This window comes from Amblyraja radiata, chromosome 28 (genome assembly GCF_010909765.2).
Source record: "Amblyraja radiata isolate CabotCenter1 chromosome 28, sAmbRad1.1.pri, whole genome shotgun sequence".
NCBI classification, from domain to species: Eukaryota; Metazoa; Chordata; class Chondrichthyes; order Rajiformes; family Rajidae; genus Amblyraja; species Amblyraja radiata.
Window position 1 is genome coordinate 7780475 of NC_045983.1, and position 24520 is coordinate 7804994.

A 24520-nucleotide genomic window follows, 5' to 3' on the forward strand; every position below is an offset into this window, starting at 1 on the left:
TTTAATCTGTTGCATCGTTGACACCTAATATAATCTATACCAGGCTGGACTTTAGAAAACCAGTCAGTTCTCTTTTGTTTTCTTACTCTATCGAGGTCCCCAAAAATGTCCAACTACCTCTTGTATGATAAATTGCTCTGCATTATTTTCTTACAAATGCAGATAAAATTGAAAGAGTTTTAAGTGCTGAAGTACCAGTTATTCGCATGGTATTGCCAGTTCATTGTATAAATAATATATTTGGCAAGTTTAAAAAAAAAATTTACAGCACATTTTAAAACAACTCATGTTGACCAAAGTGCTGTACATAGAAGAATTTGGGTTGCCATACAGCCATACAAATAAAAAGAAAAGCACAACACACTATAGAATTTAACATGAACGTCCCCCCACAGCGGAATCAACGTTTTCTACCGTGAGGGAAGACAATAAAAGTTCAGTCATCTTCCTCTATGTTCACCCGTGGTCAGGGCCTATTGAGGCCTCCGCAGTCGCCGCAGCGGAGGCCCGATGTTTTAGGCCCTCTCGCCAGATGGAGCTCCGGCTTCGGAAGAACACTCTCAGCGGCTTGGAGTTCCGAATCGGCCGCTTCCTACCGGAGACCGCAGCTCCCGAAGTCCACAGGCCGAGCTGGGCGCTATTGTGAGATTTCGAGACTTTGCATCTCCATTACTTAAAGTCGGTGGAACTCTAATTTCCCTCATACTTTCCCCTTAAGCTTTTGCATAACCATGTTGTGTACTTTGCTGAAGGCATGACCGTCACATATACTGCAGGAATCTTATTAATGCTAGTGCATGACTAAGCAGAGGAATAATTATGTTTGCTAATTTGAAGACAAGTATTTTCTCTCCTTCCACGGTCTCAATAAATGAGTTTACTTGTCGTCAAATACTCAGTTGAATAATTTCTCCTGGAAATGTGGGTAATGAGTTGCTTTGAGATTGATTGCCATTTGTGATTTTTAAAAAGTCATTGATGTGAAACCTGAATGCTCTTTCCCTTTCCCAGATGCTGCCTGACCTGCAAAATATGATTTATGTAATACTGTCTTCCTTTTCAAACGTATTTTATTATTTCACATGCTCACTTATTTTGGTGGTGTCATTGAGCAGTGCATTTATTCCATGGTCCATGGAGTAATGTTATTGTGAGGAGTATTTTGCCCTGTTGAAATATAACTTAAAATTGGTACTAAATGACACAGAGTGCTGGAGTATCTCAGCAGGTCATGGTTTGGGGTGTGATGAGCATTTGTATAATAGCAGTATTGGTTAAGTTAAGGAGTATAAAACTTTGACTACTTCGAGATTTTATCAAAAAAATAACCATGCAGTAGAATTTGAATACCAATGTATATAAGTGAATCCAATGGTTCAATGATGCTTTTATGTCACATGTGCAAATGTACAATTAAATTATTTTCTTTCATATGGTCCAGTAAAGTATTGCAATGCCTAACCACTTCCACGATTAGCGATGTGTGTGGAAATAGTCTACTGGTCCTGCCTGCAAGGGGTACTGGGTTTTCGGAGTCCAGCCTGCACTCTAGTCCTTGTGCCTTTGGTAATAACGAAGGCAAACGTGATGCTAGCCTTTCTCCTGATCACCACCCACTCCATCCTCCCAGTCTCTGGTCTTTAGGGGACGAGCAGGGGCCAGCTCGGTGGCTTCCACCCTGCAGCCCGCGGCGGGCTTGGAGCAGGCTAATTGAAGCACTTTTCTTACAATGGAGTTGTTTGGCACTTCAGTTGCTCTTATTCTACTGCAAGATCTTAAGTATCATATTTTCATTCCACTGTTAATGGAGAATACTTTGTTTTGATGAATTCCTAACTTCTCCACTGATCAGTGAACAGTGCGAATAAAATTGTGAAGCTCTGATTGACTCGAGTGTGCCTTGAATTTTAATTTATATCGCACTATAGATGGTGATATGCTTGGAGTATTGAAAATCTTTTTAAAAGCTCTGGGCCTGTACTCGCTGGAGTATTGAAGGATGTAGGAGGAGAGGGGGGGGGGGGGGGGGTGGCGGGGGATTTCATTAAAACCTACCAAATAATAAAAGGCCTAGATATAGTGGGTGTGGAGGATGTTTCTAGTAGTGGGAGAGTCTAGGACCAGAGGACACAGCTTCAGAATAAAAGGAAGCACCTTTAGAATGGAGATGCGGAGGAATTTCTTTAGCCGGAGAGTGGTTTTAGAATCTGTGGAATTCTTTGCCACAGACGTCGGTAGAAGCCGTCATTGAGTATTTTTAAAGCGGAGATTGACAGGTTCTTAATTAGTGATGTTGCGGGGAGAAGGCAGGAGAATGGGGTTGAGAGGGAATAATAGGTCAGCCCTGATTGAATGGCGGAGCAGACTCGATTGGCTGAATGGCCTAATTCTGCTCTTAGGTCCTTGAGACTCTTGAAAGGCGCCCATAAATAAAATTTATTATTATTATTATTATGTCTTATGGTTTTATAGAATAATAACTAAGGTATCCGTAAAAGCCGCTTGAATGTTTTTCTAGTGGCATTATTTATTGCTGTGATTCTTAAGATGGATTTTTTGCCCATAGGAGAATGCCACGCTCGGCAGTGGGATCCCCATCTGTCGTCAAGCGCAGACCAAACTGGAGGTGGCCCTCTACATGTTCCTCTGGAGCCCCGACATAGAAGCAGTTCTTGTATCCATGTCCTGTTTTCGACACCTTTGTGAAGAAGCCGACATTCGGTGTGGAGTTGATGATGTGCCTGTCCAGAGCATTCTCCCAAATTACAATACATTTATGGAATTTGCATCCGTCAGCAATATGATGTCAACAGGTATATTTATGTCAACATTATGTTGGTTAATGAAGTCCTATTTATAGCTCAACTTATATTTCCAAATTTATTTTGTATGAAATTAGTCAAACTTAATTCCTTTTAATCTTCTCCCATTCTGTATTCTAAAGTACTTTTAACTTAGCAAATACTATGCTGATATTTGAAAGTGTGGTTAGAATGACATTTCTTGATATGCTACATTGCTGATAACTATATTCTGCACTCTTATCTTCCCCATGCTCTATTTATTGTATTTGAGTTGGACTTTATATATAGTATTATCTGATCTGATTGGATAGCATGCAAAACAGTTTTCCACTGTACTGCGGTACACGTGACAAGAATAAACCTAAACATTTTGTCTGCCAAGAATTCAGGTTAGATTAGTGGTGGTGTGAGGCTGCATGTGCTAATGGACGTTTAGTTTAGAGATACGGCGTGAAAACAGGACCTTCAGCGTCGACCAACCATCACCTGTGCCCTAGTTCTGTCCCACACACTAGGGACAATTTACAGAGGCCAATTAACCTACAACACCTGCTTGTTTCTGGAATGTGGGAGGAAACCGGAGCACCTGGAGAAACCCCACGCGCTCACAGAAAATATACGAACTCCGTACAGAGAGCATCTGTAGTTAAGATTAAACCCAGGTCTCTGGAGCTGGAAGACAGCAACTCTACCCAATGTGCCACTGTGCTGCCTCATTGCGACAACTACACGAGTTGAAATGCACTGGTCTGCTTTGAGATAATTTAAGATTCAAAATGTTACCTACTATGGAGTTCCAGTTCATTCACGTTTTCTCCCTGCCCCAGTTATTGGGCGTGTATTAGCTTGGTGGAGAGATGCAGGAAATGTAGATGGTAAATACACTGATCGGTCTAAGCTGTGCATTTCATAATACCCATTACATTTTATCCAGCATTAAGCAAACGTATCTGATGGGCAGTATTATGGAGATAAGAAATTGTACCTCTGCACTATCTTGGTCAAATGGGTGCAGATTGTAAAAACAAAGGATCAATCATTTAATTTTTTGAATGGGAGTAATTAGAGTAGTTAAGGTTTTTGACAATATTGCTGTGTTGAAAAGCCATGGCTAAAACTGGTGCGTTGAGGTGGACCATATAGTATAATAGATGAACTGGGTACAGAACAGCATTGAAATACAGAGGTAAACATACAGTAGGTACTGAGATTGGAAATGCTGTTGATTTTAGCCAAGAGTTTCTGTGTGTAATTAACCCATAAGCTCAACCGTTCCACAATTATAACGTATACTTCTTCAATTTAATGTAATGTTTTATATGGGAACAAATGTCCAGTTTGATTCAAATATGGATCCCAATGAGTGAGAATATTTAAAATATGCGTTCTTTGTAATTTTGAAGTGATTTCCTGTTATTCATTTGCATTTTAATACCTGTTCTTCTACCTGCTTTCAATGCTAATGGTTTGGAACTCAAAATTCCCATTTAAAATTGATCATTGTCACAGCACCTTTCAGGAACAAAACCAGATTGAATGTTGCCTTTCTCTTTGGGATAGAATTCATAAGCTGTCACGCAGATGGATCCTGATCTGTGCTGATGGCTTCTCTTCTCAATGCTCTTGTGACTACATGTGATTTTTGTTCTGATGCATTTTTGTTAATGGTAATCTACAGGGCGGGCAGCTCTTCAAAAAAGAGTGATGGCATTGTTGAGAAGGATAGAGTATCCAACAGCAGGCAATACTGAGGTAAATGTTAAGATATGATTGCATTAATTTGGTGCTTGTTTCTGTTGTGCATATACAGGTGCACAACCTTTTATCCGAAAGCCTTGGGACCAGACACTTTTCGTAATTCAGAATTTGTCGGTCTTCGGAATGGAAATTTTTTAGCGTAGATTTTAATGGCTGGTTCAGTGGTAGAGTGCTCGGCTCATATCCGCAAGGTCGCGAGTTTGCGCCTTGATCCTGGCAGTTACTCGATCGCGAGTTTGAGTCTTCAATGTCGTTTTTTCTTGCAGAATAAATGTTTGTATGAAATACAGTGTAGGAGAGGTGTACTGACTGTGTGGGCAGAACTTTGGAAGTGATTGCCCACCAGTCTAAAAAGCCGCTGTGTCTCCCTGTCCCTGGGATAGCAGGGGGCGATCAAACAGCACAATACCCCCCTCCCCCTCCAACTCCAGAGGAATCCGCTCCCCGATGGGCCGCTACCAAAGATCATAGAGGAGCTCCTCTATGATCTTTGGCCGCTACAGCGACAAGTGGCAGTTCGCCCACAGCCCGAGCTGCGCCCCCTCATCCGCCACCCCAAGAACAAGACGTACCTTGCACACCATCAGCTTCTGCCCCTACGTGTTCCTCTGGAGTTGGAGCGGGGCTGGGCTGGAGTTGCTGCTGGCTGTGGGTCTCTGGGATCTCCGTGCTTGCAGTGGGCCTGGGGGTCGGTGGGCGGCGGTGGGAGCTGTGGACCTACGGACCTACCTCCGTGGAGCTAGCCAGCTTCGGAGCGTGGAGAGTTGCGGGGGCGAGCTGCTGCGACCCGACTCCGGTGGATGGTGACACCGGGAGCTCGCGGGTCTCCGGTGGGAGACTGCTTTGCGGGGCACCGGCAACGGCGACTTCTCCCGCCCGAATTACGGGGTTGAGAGCAAACATCATAGAGGTTGAGAGTGACCTGGAGGGGGGCCTTACAACGCCCGGCGCGGCTGTCAATTGCCGCGGACTTGCTAGCGCCCGCCGGGGGCTCCAACATCAAGACCCGGGGCAGGGCCCTACATCTCCCGGCGTGGCTTTGAGTGGCCGCTCCCCGATGGGCCCCTACGACGCCCCGAGCTGCGCCCCGTCATCCGCAACCCAGGTTCCTCTGTAGTTGGAGTGGGGCTGGGCTGGGCTGCTGTTGGCTGTGGGTCTCTGGGATCTCCGTGCTTGCGGTGGGCCTGGTGGTCGGTGTCTAATTGGTCCTGACACGGTCCTGCTGCAATCGCCGACGTGAAGACAGTGCAAAGCCCCCGCACCGGTGCAATGGGCGGGGAGCTGGAGAGGGGAGGGAAGGGGTCACACACATGGCCGGGAAGCAGAGGGGTGTAGGTGGGGTGAAACTGAAGCGAGCGACAATCTGCTGCTGCCTGCCCCGCTGAGTTAAAAAGTTCCCACGCAAGACTCACGAAACACTGTATATCGTGAGTCCACCGTGGGAACTTTTTAATTCAGCGGGCAGGCAGCAGCATATTGTCAATTATTAACCCTCCCGCGCAATATACCCTCACCTTCTCTTTTATGAATGGGGATTTAGTTCCCCTTTCTTCGAGGACCGACCGGAGGTTCCGCTGTCACCTCTGCGGGCCGCCCTCGGTGAACGTTTTCAAGGACCTTTCTTCAAGGACCGAAAAAATGGCCGCTATTCGGAGGTTTTCGTTATTTGGATCTTCGGATAAAAGGTTGTGCACCTGTACCACCCGATGGTTGGCATTTTGGCATGTGATGCTGAAATAGTTATAAAGTGTTGTACACGTCTCATAATTTGGGATGAAGCGTTTATTTTAGTCTTCATTTTAACAACTGGTGTCCTAGAGTCATGAAGCATAGAAACAGGCCCTTTGGCCTAACTTGCCCACACCAACCAACATGCCCCATCTACACTAGTTCCACTTGCCTGCATTTGACTCGTATCCCTCTAAACCTATCCTATTCATGTATCAGTCTAAATGTTTCTTAAACATTGTGATAGTCCCTGTCTCAGGTACCATCTCAGCTCATTCCAAACACCTACCTTCCTTTCTATAACAAAATAATTACCCCTCAACTTCCTATTAAATCACCCCTCACTGTAAACCTTTATCCTCTTGTTCTCGCTTCCCCTACTCTGAGCCAAGCATTTTGTGCATTTACTCGATCTATTCCTTTCATGATTTTGTACACATCTATAAGATCACCCCTCATCCTCCTGTGTTCCAAGGAATATAGTCCTAGCCTGCTCAACCTCTCCCTATAACTCAGGTCCTCGAGTCTGGGCAACATCCCCATGAATCTTCTCTGTACCGTTTCCAGCTTGACAATATCTTTACTCTAACATGGTGACCAAAACTGAACACAATACTCTAAATGTTACCTCACCAATGTCTTATACAATGATAACATGACCTCCCGTTTACTCATTACACTGATTGATGAAGACCAATATGCCAAAAGCCTTTTTGACCACCCTATCTGTCTGTGATGCTACTTTCAAGGGATTATGTACCTGCACCCCTAAATCCCTCTGCTCCACAGCATTCCCTAGAACCCTACCATTCACTGTGCAGGTCCTGCCCTTGTTAGACATCATAAAATGCAACACCTCACATTTTTCTGTATTAGATTCCATCAACCATTCCTTAGCCCACCTGCCCAACCAATCAATATCCTGCTGCAATTTTCACCACCATCTTCACTATCTACAATACCTCCCTTTTTAATGCCATCTGCAAACTTACTAATCATGCCTTGTACGTTCTCATCCAAGTAATTAATATGGATGACAAACAGTAATGGGCTCGGCCCCGAACCCTGAACCCCAAATCCATCCCTTACAAAAATCAGTCTGAAGAAGGGTCCCAACCTGAATTATTGCCTATCCATGCCATCCAGAGATGCTGTCTCACCTGCTGAGTGACTCCAGCACTTGGTGCTTTTCTGTCAACCAGCATGTGCAGTTCTTTATTTTTAAACACTGCAGCAAAAGCAAAAATCTTTTTCTTAATTTTGTATGGAATCAAGTTATGTATATTCTGCCTCAGATGCAAAGAAAACCTAATGCAAACCTGTTGCCTTTTTGTTTATAGGCCTGGGAAGATACGCATGCAAAGTGGGAACACGCTACTAAGTTAATTCTGAATTATCCTAAAACTAAGATTGAGGATGGACAGGTAAGTCTCCCAGGTCTGGTTCATGATACAGATGAACATCTATGAGTGAGGAACTATCTGGGCGGTGGACTGGATAACAATGATAGTGAAGTATTATGGCAAAAAATTGTACTCCCCTCGATCATGAGTGATGAAAACTTGAATATAAGCTAGAAAGGCACAAAGCTGGAGTCAGGCAACATCTCTGGAGTAAAGGAATAGGTGATGTTTTGGGTCGAGACCCTTCTTCAGACTGAGAATCAGGGGAAAGGAAAACGAGAGATATAGATGCTGATACAGAAAAATATAGAACAAATGAATGAAAGATTTACAAAAAAGTAATGATGATCAAGGAAAGGAGGTGCCCACAAAGGTCCATTGTTTGTTGTGGGCTAGATGACTATGAGTTAGACAGACAATGAAACTCAACAGGAAGACAATGAAACAAGCTTGACGACTAGGCTGGGTGAGGGATGGAGAGAGGGGGAGGGGATGCAAGGGTTACTTGAAGTTAGAGAAATCAATATTCATTCTGCTGGGTTGTATTCTGCCCAAGCAAAATATGAGGTGCTGTTCCTCCAATTTACATTTGATCTCAGTTTGACAATGGAGGAGGCCCAGGACAGAAAGGTCAGTATGCGAATGGGAAGGGGAGTTTAGTGTTTGGCAACCGGGAGATTTTGGTTGAAATATTAGTTGAAGCGGAATCTATGGAGAGAGGCGTATTTCTCATTCTGCAGATGGCCTGAGTATTTTCTGTTCATCTGTCAGATTTGCACTCTGTGCAATATTATGCACTTTGTGTTTAGATACTCACTGTTGGCATTGATGCCTAAAGCCAAAAGACATTTCCACTCCAGCAAAATCTTTGTTCATGAGCACATCAACTCTTCAAAATCTGCAAAAAGTCATGACATTTGCTGGCAGCTCTGAAATTGCATCCCAGGGACCAAATGTCGGACTTGCTGACGGCTGTATAACATATGTTGGTTAGCTTGTTCCAACTGCAGTCTGAAGTAGGGTCTGAAGAATGAGTTTGAAGAAGGGTCTCGACTCGAAACGTCGCCCCTTCCTTCTCTCCTGAGCTGCTGCCTCACCCGCTAAGTTACTTCAGCATTTTGTGTCGACCTTGTTCCAACTACAACTGTGCTGGGATCTGCGAGCCTTCAGCTGGGGAGTTGCCCCACTGATTCTGCCACAGCTTGTATCTGGTACATGATCCAAGTCACCATTAACTTCAGTGGTGCTTGGGGCAAGAAGGTAGGTTACTGTTTGTAAATGCTGCTTGTTTTTAAATTCGTTTTTTGTGTCCTTGACACAGGACAACCCTCCTGCCATAAAGTGAGGTGACACGGTTTCTAAAATTCTCTTGCCAGCAGTAAACCTTTTGATATTTTTGCTTTTACAAATTTTGTGCTTGGAAGGCCAAGTTTCCATTGAAGAAACCTAAATTGTCATAAAATATCAGAGAATCAGTCTTGAAAAGTTATCAAAGAGCAGGCTTGTCAGATTCTGCTTTCACAAATAACCCATGATCTCTTTAAAAGTTCTGGAAAAAATGGCGCTAACTTAAGTCTTTGTCTTGATACATTTTTTTAAATATTTTTTTTGCCCCTATTTCCAACACTGACTTGATCATGAAGATGTAAATGCTCCTTCTCATACTCCTAGTGATTATCATGTGCTTATGCTAAAAAAACTGAAATGAAATATTGTTAACCAACTGGTGGAATTTTGGCCAACAAAATCACATGCTAATGAAGCCTCAAAATAACAACATCTAAATAGTTGTTATCAGTGAGGGTAACATGGATTAATTGAAGTCTGATACAACTGGCAATGCAGTTAAAATACGCTTGCAATTGGGAGGGCAGGGATTGCAATGTGTTTTTATTATTTGTTTTGCTCACCCATGCCTTGCCTGACCCTGCTCTGCAGCCTTTCTCCATTTATTGCATACACTGTATGGAATCCTCGGGCAAGGGAAAGTGTTTGCACCTAGAAAAGTAATTCCCCGTCATCATCAGGGTGTAATTTTCCAAGGATTGCAGAAGTTGATGGTCCAGATTTCATTGTCCCTTGCTGCCAGATCAAAACATGCAACCTACAGTCAAATGTGGAAACCCTGTTCTTTCCCCAGATACAGCCTGGCTTACTTCCACAATTTTCCGTTTACACGTCAGAAGAAACTATGCTCATTCCAGATACTGAAGTTGATTAAGGGTGTCGGGAGCAATGGGGATCAGGCAGGAGAATGGGGTTGGGAGGGAAAGATAGATTAGCCATGACCTGATGGGCCGCATGGCCTAATTCTGCTCCGAGAACATATTAACTTATGCTTCATTATGGACAGTAACTTGAATTGTAGCCGCAGGAACTGCAAATGCTAGTTAGCAAAAAATAAGACACAAAGTCCTGGAGTAACTCAGCGGGTCAAGCAGCATCTCTGGAGAACATGGAAAACATTTCATAATTTAGGTATTTTATATAAATACTGTCTCAACTAGTACACCGTTGATTCCACACAGTTCTCTGCAATTTTGCTCGCTCTCTTGTGAAAGATGAATCATTTGTAATTTTGGATTAAGCCGTTTGTTTTTTTTAAGTGGTTCTATGGGGCATGAAAAATAATTTCCTTTTCTGATGATTAATCCACTTTAACATGTATTGACATGCTTCCACATTTAGGTGACAGAAAGTCTCCATAAGACGATCGTGAAGCGGCGGATGTCACACGTAAGTGGGAGCGGCTCGATAGACCTGTCGGACACCGACTCTCTCCAGGAATGGATCAACATGACGGGCTTCTTGTGTGCAATAGGAGGTGTCTGTCTCCAGCATCGCACTAACTCAGGCTTAGTAACTTACAGCCCTCCCATGGGGCCCATCGTCGAGAGGAAGGGTTCCATGATCTCCATGGTTTCAACGGAAGGAAATACAGAGACCCCGGTCAGCAAGTTTTTGGAACGGCTTCTCTCGCTGATGGTTTGCAATCATGAGAAAGTAGGGCTTCAGATCAGGACTAACATTAAAGACCTGGTTGGACTGGAGCTTAGTCCTGCACTTTACCCCACACTCTTCAACAAGCTGAAAAACTGTATCAGCAGGTTTTTTGACTTGCAAGGCCAGGTGGGTATCCAAGCCAATCTACTCAATGATCATTGTTTTGAAGGTATGGAATGCGGTGAAATGTGGTCCAAGGCATGCTTTCGATGTTTGTGCTGTTATGGATGGTAAGGGGAGGGGTGGTGAGTAAATTGAGGTGTACCAGTACTCATTCTTGATATTAATTAAGTTTCTGCAATTATTTGCAAACAAAACATGCAAACATGGTGCAGCTGGGAAAGCTGCTGCCTCACACGCCAGAGACCTGGGTTCAATCCTGACCACTGGTGTTAATTGTGTGGAGTTTGTGCGTTCTCTCGGTGACCACGTGTTTCCTCCCACATCCCCCAACAATATGCAGGTTTGTGGGTTAATTGGACTCTTGTCCCTAGTGGTAGGGACTGGATGCGAAAGTGGGATAACATAGAGCTAGTGTGAACGGGTTGTTCAGCGTGGACGTGGTGGGATGAAGGGCCTGTTTCCATGCTGTATCTCTAACCTAAACCAAACATGAACAAGGAGTAGAAGTTGGTCGCTTGGTCTCTCCATCCTCCCCTACCACTTAAGATCATGGCTGATCTTCAATGTCTCCAGAGATCATTTTTATTTAAGTTGTATCTATCTTATTTAAGCCAATTATTGAGATTTTGTTTTTTTCATAATTTTGTTTTGGTCAAGGGTTAATGAGTTTTCTTTTGCCTTGGGCCTCTGTGTTCCTCTTTGGTTGCTATTTTTTAATGAGCGTAACGATGCTTCATAAAATGTAACTATATGTAATGCAGGTGTTACTGAATGACACAAACACACCGTTTGTGGAGCAGACCATTGCAATTATGAAGAACTTACTTGACAATCACACTGATGGCAATTCAGAGCACCTGGGACAAGCTAGCATTGAGACAATGATGCTCAATTTAGTCAGGTAAGGTGTTGTTTTGTTCAAGGTGTTGCTTGTGTCCATTTAGTCTCTGGAGATAATTCCTTCCATTGGTATCATGACCTAATCTTCCTCATCCCTCTTGCCCAAGCAATAATTATTCATTTAAGAGCATAGAATCTTTGCTGAATGTCATGAAGACAGTAAATAAATCAGTATTACTTGAAGTGTAAAAAGCCATCTGCCTCAGAAGGTGCATTCTAGATTTATGAAATAGCTGGGTTAGAGATAATGAAGTCTCTGACCACAATTCAGAACATGTATACCTACTGTCCTCATTTGCTCTTAAGGGCCTGTCCCACTTTCACGACCTAATTCACGACCTTTTTTACTTGTGGACATTTTTCATCAGGCTAGAAAAAACGCCCCGACCTACTTGATGCCACGAGTACCTACGACTAGCATCACGGCCTGCTACGACCTACCTATGACCTCGTGACAACCATGATGCGAGTATGATTTAAGGGAAAACTCGGCGGAGGTCGTGAATTGAGTCGTGAAAGTGGGGGAGGCCCTTTAATTTGCTTCAGATTTGGGGTGGCACAGCGGCGCAGATGGTAGAGCTGTTGCCTCACAGTGCCAGAAACCCGGGTTTGATCCTGACCTCGGGTGCTGCCTGTGTGGAATTTGCACTTTCTCCCCGTGACTACATGGGTTTCCTCCGGATGCCCCGGTTTCCTCCCACAACCCAAATACATGTGGGTTTATGGATTAATTGGCCTCTGTAAATCATCCCCGGTGTGTAGGAAGTGGACGAGAAAGTGGGATAACATAGAACTCGTGATGAGCGGACGATTGCTGGTTGGCGTGGACTCAGTTGGCCAGAGGGAGTGTTTCTATGCTGTACATTTCAATTTTAGCGATAGCATATTCTTGAGAGCTACTGATTACATACCATCGGCCTGCTTCTTGGTCGTGTAAAATAGCTTGACAATCTGATCTTTTACTGTTGGCATTACTGAACTATTAACATTACTTCATGCTGTTAGCTGGTACACAAAAAGTAACATCTGAGTGTTTCAGATGGTATAACACGACAAGTCAATCTGTGCTCTTCATTGCAGGTATGTTCGTGTCCTTGGAAATACTGTCCATGCAATCCAGATCAAAACCAAACTCTGTCAGTTGGTGGAGGTTATGATGGAGAGACGAGACGACCTCTCCTTCTGTCAAGAGATGAAATTTAGGTGAGTATCGTAACTCAAATATTGCAATGATGATACAGGGGCAGCATGCAGAGGCTAGAGAGGAGTGGTGCTGCAGTAGAGTTGCTGCCTTACAGCGCCAGAGACCTGGGTTTGATACTGACTATGGGGCAGTCTGCACAGAGTTTGCATGTTCTCCCCGTGACCGCGTGGGTTTTCTCCGGGTGCTCCGGTTTCCTTCCACATTCCAAAGACGTGCTGGTTTGTAAGTTAATTGACTTCCGTGAAAAAATTGTCCCAAGTGTGTAGGTTAGAACTCGTGCACGGATCACTGGTCGGCACGGACTCAGTGGGCCGCATGGCCAGTTTCCACTCTATATCTTTAAACTAAACCGGGAGCCTCGACCCAGGGAGAGCTTTTAAAATCACAATGGCAATTTGGAAGTGAAATTTGAAGAATTAAAATAATCTTGCATGAAAATAATGAGTATGGACCTACAAGCCAGTCATAAAATGCTATCTCGTCGCCTGGTGCCATTCAGGAGAGGCAATCTGCCATGCTTATCCACATAGTTATTCACTCTCAATAGGAGTGAAAATGGCAAGCAATCCCACTTTAGGGGATGCCCAATTAAAAATGGCTTTTCATTTTCTTCCACTTCCTATGAATGAGTGAAAAAATAAACAAAGGTGATTTTGACACAATTACCCATTGAGTTGGAATGCAAGGTACACAAAAATGCTGGAGAAACTCAGCGGGTGCAGCAGCATCTATGGAGCGAAGGAAATGGGTAACGTTTCGCGCCAAAACCCTTCTTCAGACCCTGAAATAGGTAACGTTTCGGGCCCTGAAGAAGGGTTTCGGCCCGAAACGTTACCTATTTCCTTCGCTCCATAGATGCTGCTGCACCTGCTGAGTTTCTCCAGCATTTTTGTGTACCTTCGATTTTCCAGCATCTGCAGTTCCTTCTTGAACACAACGAGTTGGAATGCAATATCTGTTACAAAAGGGCGGAAAGTGCTGGAGAAACTGAAAGGGTCAAGCAGCATCTCTGGAGAGCATGGAAGGTGACGTTTTGGATTGGGACCTCTCTTTAGGCCGATTAGTCTGAAAAGAGGTCCCAACCCAAAATGTCATTTTCTCCAGAGATGCTTCTTGCTGCTTGATTTGCTGATGTACTTCATCACTTGCTGGCCTTTTGTGTAAACTAGCATCTGCTGTTCCATGTTTCTAATGTCCATCACAGAAAGGTATATGTTTTCTATTGTCAGGTGTACCAAGGTACAGCGAAAAGCTTTGTATTGCATGCTATATCATCAGATCAGATGATACAATGCATAAGTACAATCAAGTCAAACTTGAGTACAATAGATAGAGCAAAGGGGAAGATAAAGAGTGCAGAATATAGATTTCAGCAATGTAGTGCACCAGTTCCATAGACAGTCCAATGTTTGCATAAGAGTCAAGATGAATCGGACAGTGCCTCAAGCTTATGATTCAGAAACTTGATAACAAAGGAGAGGAATCTGTTCCTATGTCTGGTGGTGCTTGCTTTCAAACTTCTGTACCTTCTGCTAGATGGGAGCAGGGAGAAGAAAAAATGATAATAGTTTGTCCTCATTGTAAGTAGATGTTTCCACCGTGGAAAGTTGGTGATCAACCTCATGGGTGCATTGGTACTGGAGAGTCATGTTTAGTTTTTTTCTCGTCCAGGAATAAAATGGTGGAGTACTTGACAGATTGGGTAATGGGAACTTCAAACCAGGCTGCTGATGATGATGTGAAATGCTTAACAAGGTAAATGGATCTTTCCTCCAATTAAATGTTTCTGAGCCAAGATTAGCATTACTTAATTAATCCTCTTTTTCTAGTGATTTTTAGTTAAATGCTGAAAACAAATGTTTTCTAACTTAAGCATTCTGATTTTACTAGCAATCTTGCCAATGTAAAAACATTAAAATAATTTGCGATGAAGAACGCTGATAGTTGTGGAAATACCCTGGGGTGCTGTATAGCTTTTAATCATTTATGCCTACATATCCCCAAATCCCAAAGGCTATTAAGATATAAGAATCTCGCCATGCTTTCAACTCAATGTTCGCTGTTGGAGCTCATCGTAAACATTGTAGTTCTTTTTTAATTTAATTGCGGCACTGATGTTTTTAATAATCATTCTAAAATGTGTCCATTACAAACTTCAATTCCACTACTTTTTTATTTTAAGCAGTTCCAAACATCATTAATAGATTAACTGTTCCTCGGGTCTTGAGTTGTAAAACAAAATCTTACCTCTTTATTTGAGAGTTGATTATTGTGCGATAATTTCCTCCTTAGCCTCTTTAGATCATATGTGCTCCTTGGAAGCACCTCAGAACTTGAGGTAGTTTGAGTATCTAACAGCGTAACGGCATTTTCAATTAGTGGTATATTATGTTTTGGTCTGTGTAAAGTTATAGAATACTGAATAATGTAATATGCACTGGTTCAGTGGTTTTATAAAATTATATTGATGCATTTTCAAGAGTTGATTTATTTTTGTCCTCCTTCCATTTTCGTCTTTGTCCTATTGCATACACCAGGTCTCTATGTTTGCCACATGTTTTCTGCCTCACTTTTAATCTCCTAGTCCTCTCTTCCAATCTCTTGCGTCTTCCTCTTGCAAATATTCAATTTTTAGGAAAACATTTTGATTTTCTATCAAGTGCTCAGAAATTCATTGAATTTGTTAATGCAAGGAACTTTGCATGGAAATGAAATCACATTCTAACTTTGGATTTGAATTTCATCTGATGCAAAAACAAATTGTGGATTAGGTTTATCATGTTCACATGTACACGTGAAAAGCTTTGTTTTGCATGCTGTCATATCAGATCAGATAATAAATAAATACAATCGAGTCAAACTGGTACAATATGTAGAGCAAAGGGGAAGGTACAGACAAAGTCCAATGTCCGCTATGAGGAAAATAATGTTATATTAATTGTAAAATGGCTTTTTTTATGAATGTGTTCTACAGAGACCTTGACCAAGCGAGTATGGAGGCAGTGGTGTCGTTGCTTGCAGGATTACCTTTACAGCCTGAAGAGGGGGATGGTGTAGAACTAATGGAAGCTAAATCGCAGCTCTTTCTCAAGTGAGTCCATTTTGTGACATCGAGAACAACAAATGCATTTGTTGTATCTGACAGTGATTTGAACTCTGTCCAAAAAGCTCCTAATCTGCCACGTGTTATGTAAACATTTTAGTAATTGCAAATATCGCAGTAAAAGTGCCCCTCCTTTAGGTATTTCACGCTCTTCATGAATTTGCTCAACGACTGCAGCGAAGTTGAGGAGGAATCGGCACAAACGGGCGGACGGAAGAGAGGGATGTCACGTCGCCTTGCATCACTTAGGCACTGCACGGTTCTCGCGATGTCCAACCTTCTCAACGCCAATGTAGACAGTGGACTCATGCACTCAATAGGTGAGCTTAAATGCATTTTATTCATAATTCAAAGTAATCTTTTGCAAGTTGCCATTTTTCCATGGGTAATTTATTGAGGCTTTGATGCACATGTGAATTGAACAAATAAAATTATGTAATAGCATCTCATATTGGGTAATTTACAGCCAATGGCATGAATATTGAATTTCGTTCCACTGTCTATTCACCCTATCAATTTCCCTCATGACTTTATACACCTCAATAAGATCGCCCCTGAGCCTCCGACCCTGAAGGAATAAAATCCTACCTTGTCCCATCTCCCCTTGCATCCGAGCAAATCTTCTCCGCACTCTTTCCCAGCTTAATGATATCCTTCGTAAAGCAGGATGAGCAAAATTTAACACAATGCTCCAAATGTGACCTCACCAATAATCTTACAATTGCAATCGGTAAACAATCTTAAAATCGTATTCCAGGATGCCATGTATTGTTCTGTTGGGTTGATGTTGTATTTTCAGAATTTTTGAGCTTTCATGAATGTTCCTTTTGATTTGCTTAAAGAAAGTCTTTGATTTGAAAAATGTGTTCTTGAAGGTTTGTCTTGTTTTTTTTTCCAAACCCTAATTGGATTTTTTTTTTTTTTTTCTGCTGTTGTCTTTATTATGCTTAGGCTTGGGTTACCATAAAGATCTTCAGACAAGAGCCACCTTCATGGAAGTGCTAACTAAAATTCTTCAACAGGGGACCGAATTTGATACTCTAGCTGAAACTGTACTGGCTGATCGATTTGAAAGGCTCGTGGAGTTGGTCACTATGATGGGAGACCAGGGGGAGCTTCCTATTGCAATGGCTCTTGCCAATGTGGTGCCTTGTTCACAGTGGGTAAGTAGAGTTACCTTGGCAAAGTAAACTGTTTTAGCTGTTCAATTGTGTCATGCAAGGGGAAATTTTCACTGGATGGGCAAAGATTGTTGTGCGGTTTGGAGATAATGTGTAAAATGTAAGCAGAGGATGAAGTGACAAACACCAGATAAAATGAAGCAAACTGGCCTTCCCACTGCCCTTTTCCCTCCTCACACAGTGTCCCAGCTAAAAAATATTTCTTTGCAAAAGCAATTACCTTCATGAATCATTTATTGTAGGAAGTGCCGCACTTGTCAACTTATTTTTCATGCCTTTTCCAACTTGAGATATGCCAAATAGCTTTTTAATTCAATCTGTCTTGTAACCACTGCTTAATCCCGGTTTAGCATGAAAGAATGACCGGACTTTCAAAAGGAAGTTAAGTGCATGTATTTAAACTGACCGGTGGTATTTTCACTAATTAGTCTTATCATTTCACGATTGATGGATAAGAAAATGAAAAATAGACTGATGTTTGGACATTTTAGCTGCTATGCATTGTGCTCACTTAGTTCTAAGCAATGCTCTCTATGAAACTAAAATTTGTAACTACCTTCTGTGTGTCGGTGTGTATTCTTATGTCACCCAAATTGCATACTTCACGAATTTGAATTTGTCCCTTCATCCCTGTTTGAAGAGATTGTGAAATGTTCATAGATATGTATAATCTGAGAGAAATGTTCTTCTGCTCTTAAATAGTGGTTACGTGTGGAAGTTATTTGCTTCAGTTATTCATTCACAGGCTGAATGTCAATATATTGACCTTGCCCCAATGGAAATATTGTAGATATCTTTCAACAATGTTAATTGCTGGGAGTGAAAAGTAGTCATGGTTGTTATCAATGGGGTCTCATTTTATATATCAGTATATTTCTGAAGACATATTAGATGTAAGGATATAAATGTCCACCACCGATTTTCTGGCAACTGGCAGTCCGCCCCCCCCCCCCCCCCCCCTTTAATCCGGACGAAAAACCGGCAGATGTCCCCTCGAAAATATGGCACCTGGGTGAGGTGAGGCGGCCAATCTCAACCTCATCGGGACTTCAGCCATCTTCCATTCATTTGTGTGATGCAAGTGGAATCCTTTCTGTGTAGTGTAAAAGACTTCAGTGTAAAAGTAATTTAGGCAATTGGAAATGTACATAGGAGGTAGGAAACGGTGCATAAAATGGTTACATGGAAGAGTAATTTTCTGTTTTGAATACTGGAAGGGGATATAATTGCTGTTTTCAGGATGCTGAAAAGACTAGATAATGTTGAACATGAGCTGCTGCTTTGCTTCGTCCAAAATGGTAAACTGGAGGGAATTGTTTTGTAGTGGGTGGGTGGGTACGGCTGAGGAGGGGATGGTGGGAGTGGCCGTTAAATCATAGTATATTATTGATATTTCACTGAGCAAGGATTCATTATGGTGCAGCTAGTGGAAATGTTGCCAATGTTGACTCATTTAAATGAAAATTAGCTTCATTGACTTCAGAAAATATTCTGCAGTACTGCATGTGTTACATCATGTGAGATATGGGTTAAATGTGGGAAAAGGACCAATTCAAACGGGACATCTTGGTCAGCATGGACGAATTGGGCTGAAGGGCCTGTTTCCGTGCCGTATCAATCTAATTCTATAACATATGCTAATTACAGATTAATTAGTAGGAGCCGATGTCTTTAGAACTATGGCTACATCTTTGCCCCACTGATGGGACTGCCATTCCTTGTATCTGGGTCTTTTGTAGATTGTATAATAACCAACTGGATTGAATAGTGAATGATTGTATTATCGTATTACATGATGACGAGATGGTGACCATGTAGAATCTGGTTCTTTTTTCCTCTTGACAGTACACAAGATCAACTCTTGAAATAGTAAAGAGATGTAAATCAGTCTTTCGCCTGATGATGGCAGCAAAGCTTCAAATGACTGAGTTTGGTCCTTTGTTAATCCCTGAGCTGATGAATTCTGAAGCTGCAATGCCTGACTGTTTTTGAAGTTGTACTAAGTGGCGCTTGAACTTGGGGCAGGGATGTGGGGGTGAATAAGTTTGTAGGCTAAGAGCTAAGGGTTAAAGAGACATGGGAAGCAAGGAAACAATTATAGTTGTGTGTTTGTTTGAATTAAATAAAATTTTGCACTTGATAACCGAACAGGTCAGGTTATGTTTACTTTATTTGGTATGTTTTTCTATATTTTATTACTTTCAAGTTGCGCTTATGTTAAAACGATAGCTCGTAACATTGGTCTCAGAAGAACACTTTACTCTGAATTTTCTAGTTTTGATCTATGTTTCCATGATCAATAAATTCTCAGTGCCATAAGCACAATCTTAATCTAATTGATATTAAAGTTCGTGAAGATAGTTTGAAATGGATCAGAGTGATAAATTTGAGTTACTTGTGCATGTTTGTAATTATCTATTCTGCAAAAGTAATTTCTCTCCAAACCTGATATGTCTTTACGATTTACATGTTGCCATCCTGTCTCTTTGTCCCCTTGTTTTAGCATTTGTGAATATGAAGCAACTTTTCACATGAGAATAGCTTATTGTGTATAACATACATCCGTCACTCTATCAGTGCAGGAATGCCAATAACAAAAATAATTGACTGCAATTCTCAGCACAGCACATATGACGTGGTATCTTAATCATTTATAAAAGAAATCCTAAGATGAAACTATTAATCACCTTAACTGCCCACTAAGAACTTAAAAGCACTAGTACAAACAGCAATAGGCCCCATATGCCTTATTCCACCATCAATAAAAAATAATGACCATTATTTTATCTATTTGTAACTTGCCTGCACTTATCCTGAAGAAGGGTCTTGACCCGAAACGTCACATATTCCTTTTCTCCAGAGATGCTATCTGACTTGCTGAGTTACTCCAGCTTTTTTGTGTCTATCTTCAGTTTAAACCAGCATCTGCCGTTCCTTCCTGCACATTTCATCTGCACTAACTCCTACCCATTGATTCTCTTGAAAAACAAAAAATCAATCTGCCTGGAATATGTTTATGGCTGAGCCTCCGCAACATTCAGTTGCCTTCCGAATTCCAAAGATTCACTTCCCTTTGGTTGAAGAAAACAGTTCTCTTCACCTTGAACAGTGAACTCTTATTTTGACTGCTTGTACTGAATGACTCTATAAGGAGAAATATCAATCCTGCATCTACGTTACCAATCCTCATAATAATTTCGAAAATTAACAGCACGGGAACTGGCCCTTCGGCTCACAATGTCTGCGCCAAACATGATGCCAAGACCAACGCTTAGCTGCCTTCACATAAAGCATATCCTTTTATTTCCTGTATATCTATGTACCGATCCAAAAATCTCTTAAATGCCACTATACGCCTCATCCACCATCCCTGGCAGAGAGTGTGTAAAACAAAACTTGTTGTTGCCCATCTCCTTTAAACTTTGCCTCTCTGACCTTCAAGCTCTGCCCTCTAATATTCGATGTTTCCACCCTGGGGAATAGGTTCTGACTGACTATCCTATCTATGACTCACAAAAATTTCTACCAGTTCCCCCCGTGACCCCTGGCGTACCAGAGAAAACAATCCAGGTCTGTCCAACCTCTCCCTGTAGCTAATGCCCCTTCCAGGCATCAGCTGAGTAAAACTCCTCTCCCTCTTTCCAAAGTCCCTGCATCTTTCCTGGAATGGGATGACCAGAACTGCATGTAATACTACAAACGTAGCATCACCAAAGTACATTTCAATCAGTTCTCGCAACTCGAGTTAATTTATTCTATTCTTTTAGAAACCACATTTTTTATTTCCCAATATAATTATTTCTGTCTCAGTCAATAGTGGCATTAATTTTTGCTTATTTTCCATTTTGCATATCTGTAAAAGCTTTCACTGTTTTCAATGTTTTTTGCCTTCCTTTTCCTTATCAATTTCTTGGTCCTTTTCTGAATATAAATTTTCCCAAATACAGGCTTGCTGGTCCTTTTAACATTTTAAGCTTTTTCATTTAAGTTAAATGCCTCTTGTCAGCTGTCGTTGGATCACTTTTTTTTGTTTTGTGCCTTAATGGGACTAATTACATCTGTTGTAAGCTAATTATTAATTCTTCAATACACTCTGATTCATACTCAAACTTCAAGTAAATTGCATTTTAATTTTAGTAATTCTGGTAGTTTTGTGGCACTGCAAAATGACATGCAGTTTTGCTGATATAGAAACAGATTTGTCTGCTGCTTTTGTTCATCACCGAACACCAAACTGGGCAAGTTTGCTTATTATCTGAATCACGATCGACATGGTGGAAGCAAAGGTCAGGCAGTTCCCCACAAGAATGGACGTCAGAACATGCCTCTTGGAGCTGGTGACTTTCTGAAACGGGATTCTGGCAAAATTCTGAAATTAGTGTTTTCTCGCCCCACCAACCAAACTCAATGGAATTGGAACACATCTGACCAATTAAACAGTTTCCAAAAGTTGACTTTTACAAATTGCACTTTCGTGAAAAGTATTACACAGATGTAGCTCAAAAAAATGCAATTCTTCATTTTTACCACAGACTTCCATTGGGCCTGTCTCAAATCTCAACCAACAGGTAGGAAATCTTAAAACGTGCATACAGCAAAATGCACACTTGAACCAATTGCAATAATTCTCCAACTGCTTTTAGCAGAGAACTTAAATAGCCCTCTAGTCATTTCCTTGTGGTGGTGATATGCTTATGGCAGCTCAATGGAGCTATGGTTTGGGTAGCCATATTAATGAGATAGCATGACTTGGTTGGAGCTGAGCACTAGACCTGAATCTTGTTCTTGCAAACTCTTGCCAGTGAAAACCAGCAGAAAGTTGGGGGGAAGAAACTGTCCACTGTTAATTTATCATTGGAAAAACAAAAGCTAAATTTAAGCATTCCACTTGCATGTTTCTGCTAATTTGTGTATTTGTCTTCAGTGCTCAAAATACAATGAAACAGGTTGATTGGGCTTGGAAGTAGTAAATGAACTTTTCAGTGTTCCAGTTCTGGATTTAAAAGATGGATTTCAAAATGCTAATGGTTCTTGATCCACTCATATTGATCAAAGCAACGAAACCCAGGTCATGATATATTACGAATGAAGGTTCTCTCAAAACCATGAGATCCATCTCTGTCACAGTCATAGATTCACAGAGCCATACAACACGTAAACAGGCACTCCAGTCCATCTTGTCCATGCCAACCAGGATGCTCCATCTAAGATAGTCCCATTTTCCTGCATCTGGTCTGTATCCCTCTAAACCTTTCTTATTCATGTACATGTCAAAATGTCTTTTAAATGTTGTTATCGTTCCTGTCTCAACCACCTCCTCTGGCAGCTCATTCCATACACCCACCACCCTGAGTGAAATGGTTGCCCCTCGGGTTCCTCTTAAATCTTTCCCCTCTCTCCTTAAACCTACAGTATGTTCTCTACTTCCTGATTCTCTTACCCTGGGTAAAAGACTGTGCATGAACCCTTTCTATTCCCCTCATGATTTTATACGCCTCTAAGATCACCCCTTAGCTTACCGAGTTCCAAAGAATAAATTCCTGCCCGACCTCTTCCTATAGCTCAGGCCCTCGAGTCTTAGAGGAAAGGTTTAATAAAAGAACATGAAGGGAAACCTTTTCACTGAGAGCAGTGGGCGAATGGAACAAACTGCCAGAGAGAGTAATAGAGGCAGGTCCAATAACAACATTTGGAAGACATTTGGACAGGTAGAAAGGGAGGAGATGTTTAGAGGGATATGGCCCAGGTGTGGGCAGATGAACCAACATTGATGAGTAGGGCCGAATGGCCTGTTTCTGTGCTGTATGACTCTTTGACTCTGCTAGTCAGGAGTAGGTACTGGAAATATTTTTCAAAGAATTGTATTCAAGCCTAATTTTCTGCTGCTTGTCACTGGCATTATGCATTAACCCAATGCTGTTCTTTCTAGTAGTTAATTCAAAATCTTCAATTGCTTTGTGCAGTTCTGTAATTGATAATTATATTTGCGTTTTCTCAACCCCTCCCTCTTCCCCCTATCCCCTAGGATGAGCTTGCTCGAGTGCTGGTGACGTTGTTTGATTCACGTCATCTTCTCTATCAGTTGCTATGGAACATGTTCTCGAAGGAAGTTGAACTGGCAGATTCCATGCAGACTCTCTTTCGAGGCAATAGCCTTGCAAGTAAAATAATGACATTCTGCTTTAAGGTAAATCTACAATGATACTCTGAAGGACTAGATTTTAAGGGAATATGACATTTACTTCTTGCCAATGGGTCATTTAATTTTGAGTTACTCCGTTCATACTTTTTAATTAAGTGCAAGTGTTAACTTGTGCTAATCATATGATGGTGACGTAAGCAACTGCAGGTCCTAGTATCTTCAGCACAAAATGAATAAGATCTCAGCAGGTCAGGCTGAAGAAGGTTCTTTACCTGAAATGCTGCTTTTCCATTTCCTTTCATGATATTCAGACAACGCAGAAAATGGCTCTTGGGCCCTACTTGTCCATTCCAGCCAAGATGCCCCATCTAAGCTGGTTCCATTTGCCCATGTTTGGTCCATATCCCTCAACTATCTATGTACCTGTCCAATTGTCTTTTAAATGCTGTTACAGCACCTGCCACAATTACTTCCTCTGGCAGCTCGTTCCATATATTCATCATTCTCTGAGGGAAAGGTTGCCCCTTGGGTTCCTTTTAAATATTTCCCCTCTCACCTTAAACCCGTGCCCTGTGGTTCCTGATTCCCCTACCCTGAGTAAAAGACTCGTTCACACTATCTATTCCTGTCATGATTTTATAAACTTACTAGACCAAGTGCAGACCCGTTGGGTCTGTTCCCCCAACGTGCGGTTGTGGGGGGGAGGCGGCATGCAGCGTCACACACATTAACCAATTGAATAACTACTTTGGTTCCGTCTTCACTAAGGAAGACATAAATAATCTGCCGGAAATAGCAGGGGACCGTGGGTCAAAGGAGTTGGAGGAATTGAGTGAAATCCAGGTTAGCCGGGAAGTGGTGTTGGGTAAATTGAATGGATTAAAGGCCGATAAATCCCCAGGGCCAGATAGGCTGCATCCCAGAGTACTTAAGGAAGTAGCTCCAGAAATAGTGGATGCATTAGTAATAATCTTTCAAAACTCTTTAGATTCTGGAGTAGTTCCTGAGGATTGGCGGGTAGCAAACGTAACCCCACTTTTTAAGAAGGGAGGGAGAGAGAAAACGGGGAATTACAGACCAGTTAGTCTAACATCGGTAGTGGGGAAACTGCTAGAGTCAGTTATTAAAGATGGGATAGCAGCACATTTGGAAAGTGGTGAAATCATTGGAC

The 24520-nt window shown here is 41.9% G+C and overlaps 1 protein-coding gene across 9 annotated transcripts in view; it reads left to right on the top strand.

Moving 5' to 3' along the window:
• nf1 (neurofibromin 1) overlaps nucleotides 1–24520 on the top strand; it is a 325252-nt gene that overhangs the window by 120547 nt on the left and 180185 nt on the right. For 5 of the 9 annotated variants that reach the window (XM_033045689.1, XM_033045685.1, XM_033045687.1 and 2 more), the window contains exons 17-28: nucleotides 2567–2813; nucleotides 4483–4556; nucleotides 7631–7714; nucleotides 10382–10822; nucleotides 11581–11720; nucleotides 12800–12922; nucleotides 14595–14678; nucleotides 15898–16014; nucleotides 16165–16346; nucleotides 16978–17189; nucleotides 21740–21775; nucleotides 23233–23394. In XM_033045689.1, coding sequence (XP_032901580.1) covers nucleotides 2567–2813; nucleotides 4483–4556; nucleotides 7631–7714; nucleotides 10382–10822; nucleotides 11581–11720; nucleotides 12800–12922; nucleotides 14595–14678; nucleotides 15898–16014; nucleotides 16165–16346; nucleotides 16978–17189; nucleotides 21740–21775; nucleotides 23233–23394 — 1902 coding nt within the window. The remainder of the gene's footprint in view (nucleotides 1–2566; nucleotides 2814–4482; nucleotides 4557–7630; nucleotides 7715–10381; nucleotides 10823–11580; nucleotides 11721–12799; nucleotides 12923–14594; nucleotides 14679–15897; nucleotides 16015–16164; nucleotides 16347–16977; nucleotides 17190–21739; nucleotides 21776–23232; nucleotides 23395–24520) is intronic. The other 4 variants (XM_033045690.1, XM_033045693.1, XM_033045691.1 and 1 more) reach the window with 1 other exon arrangement.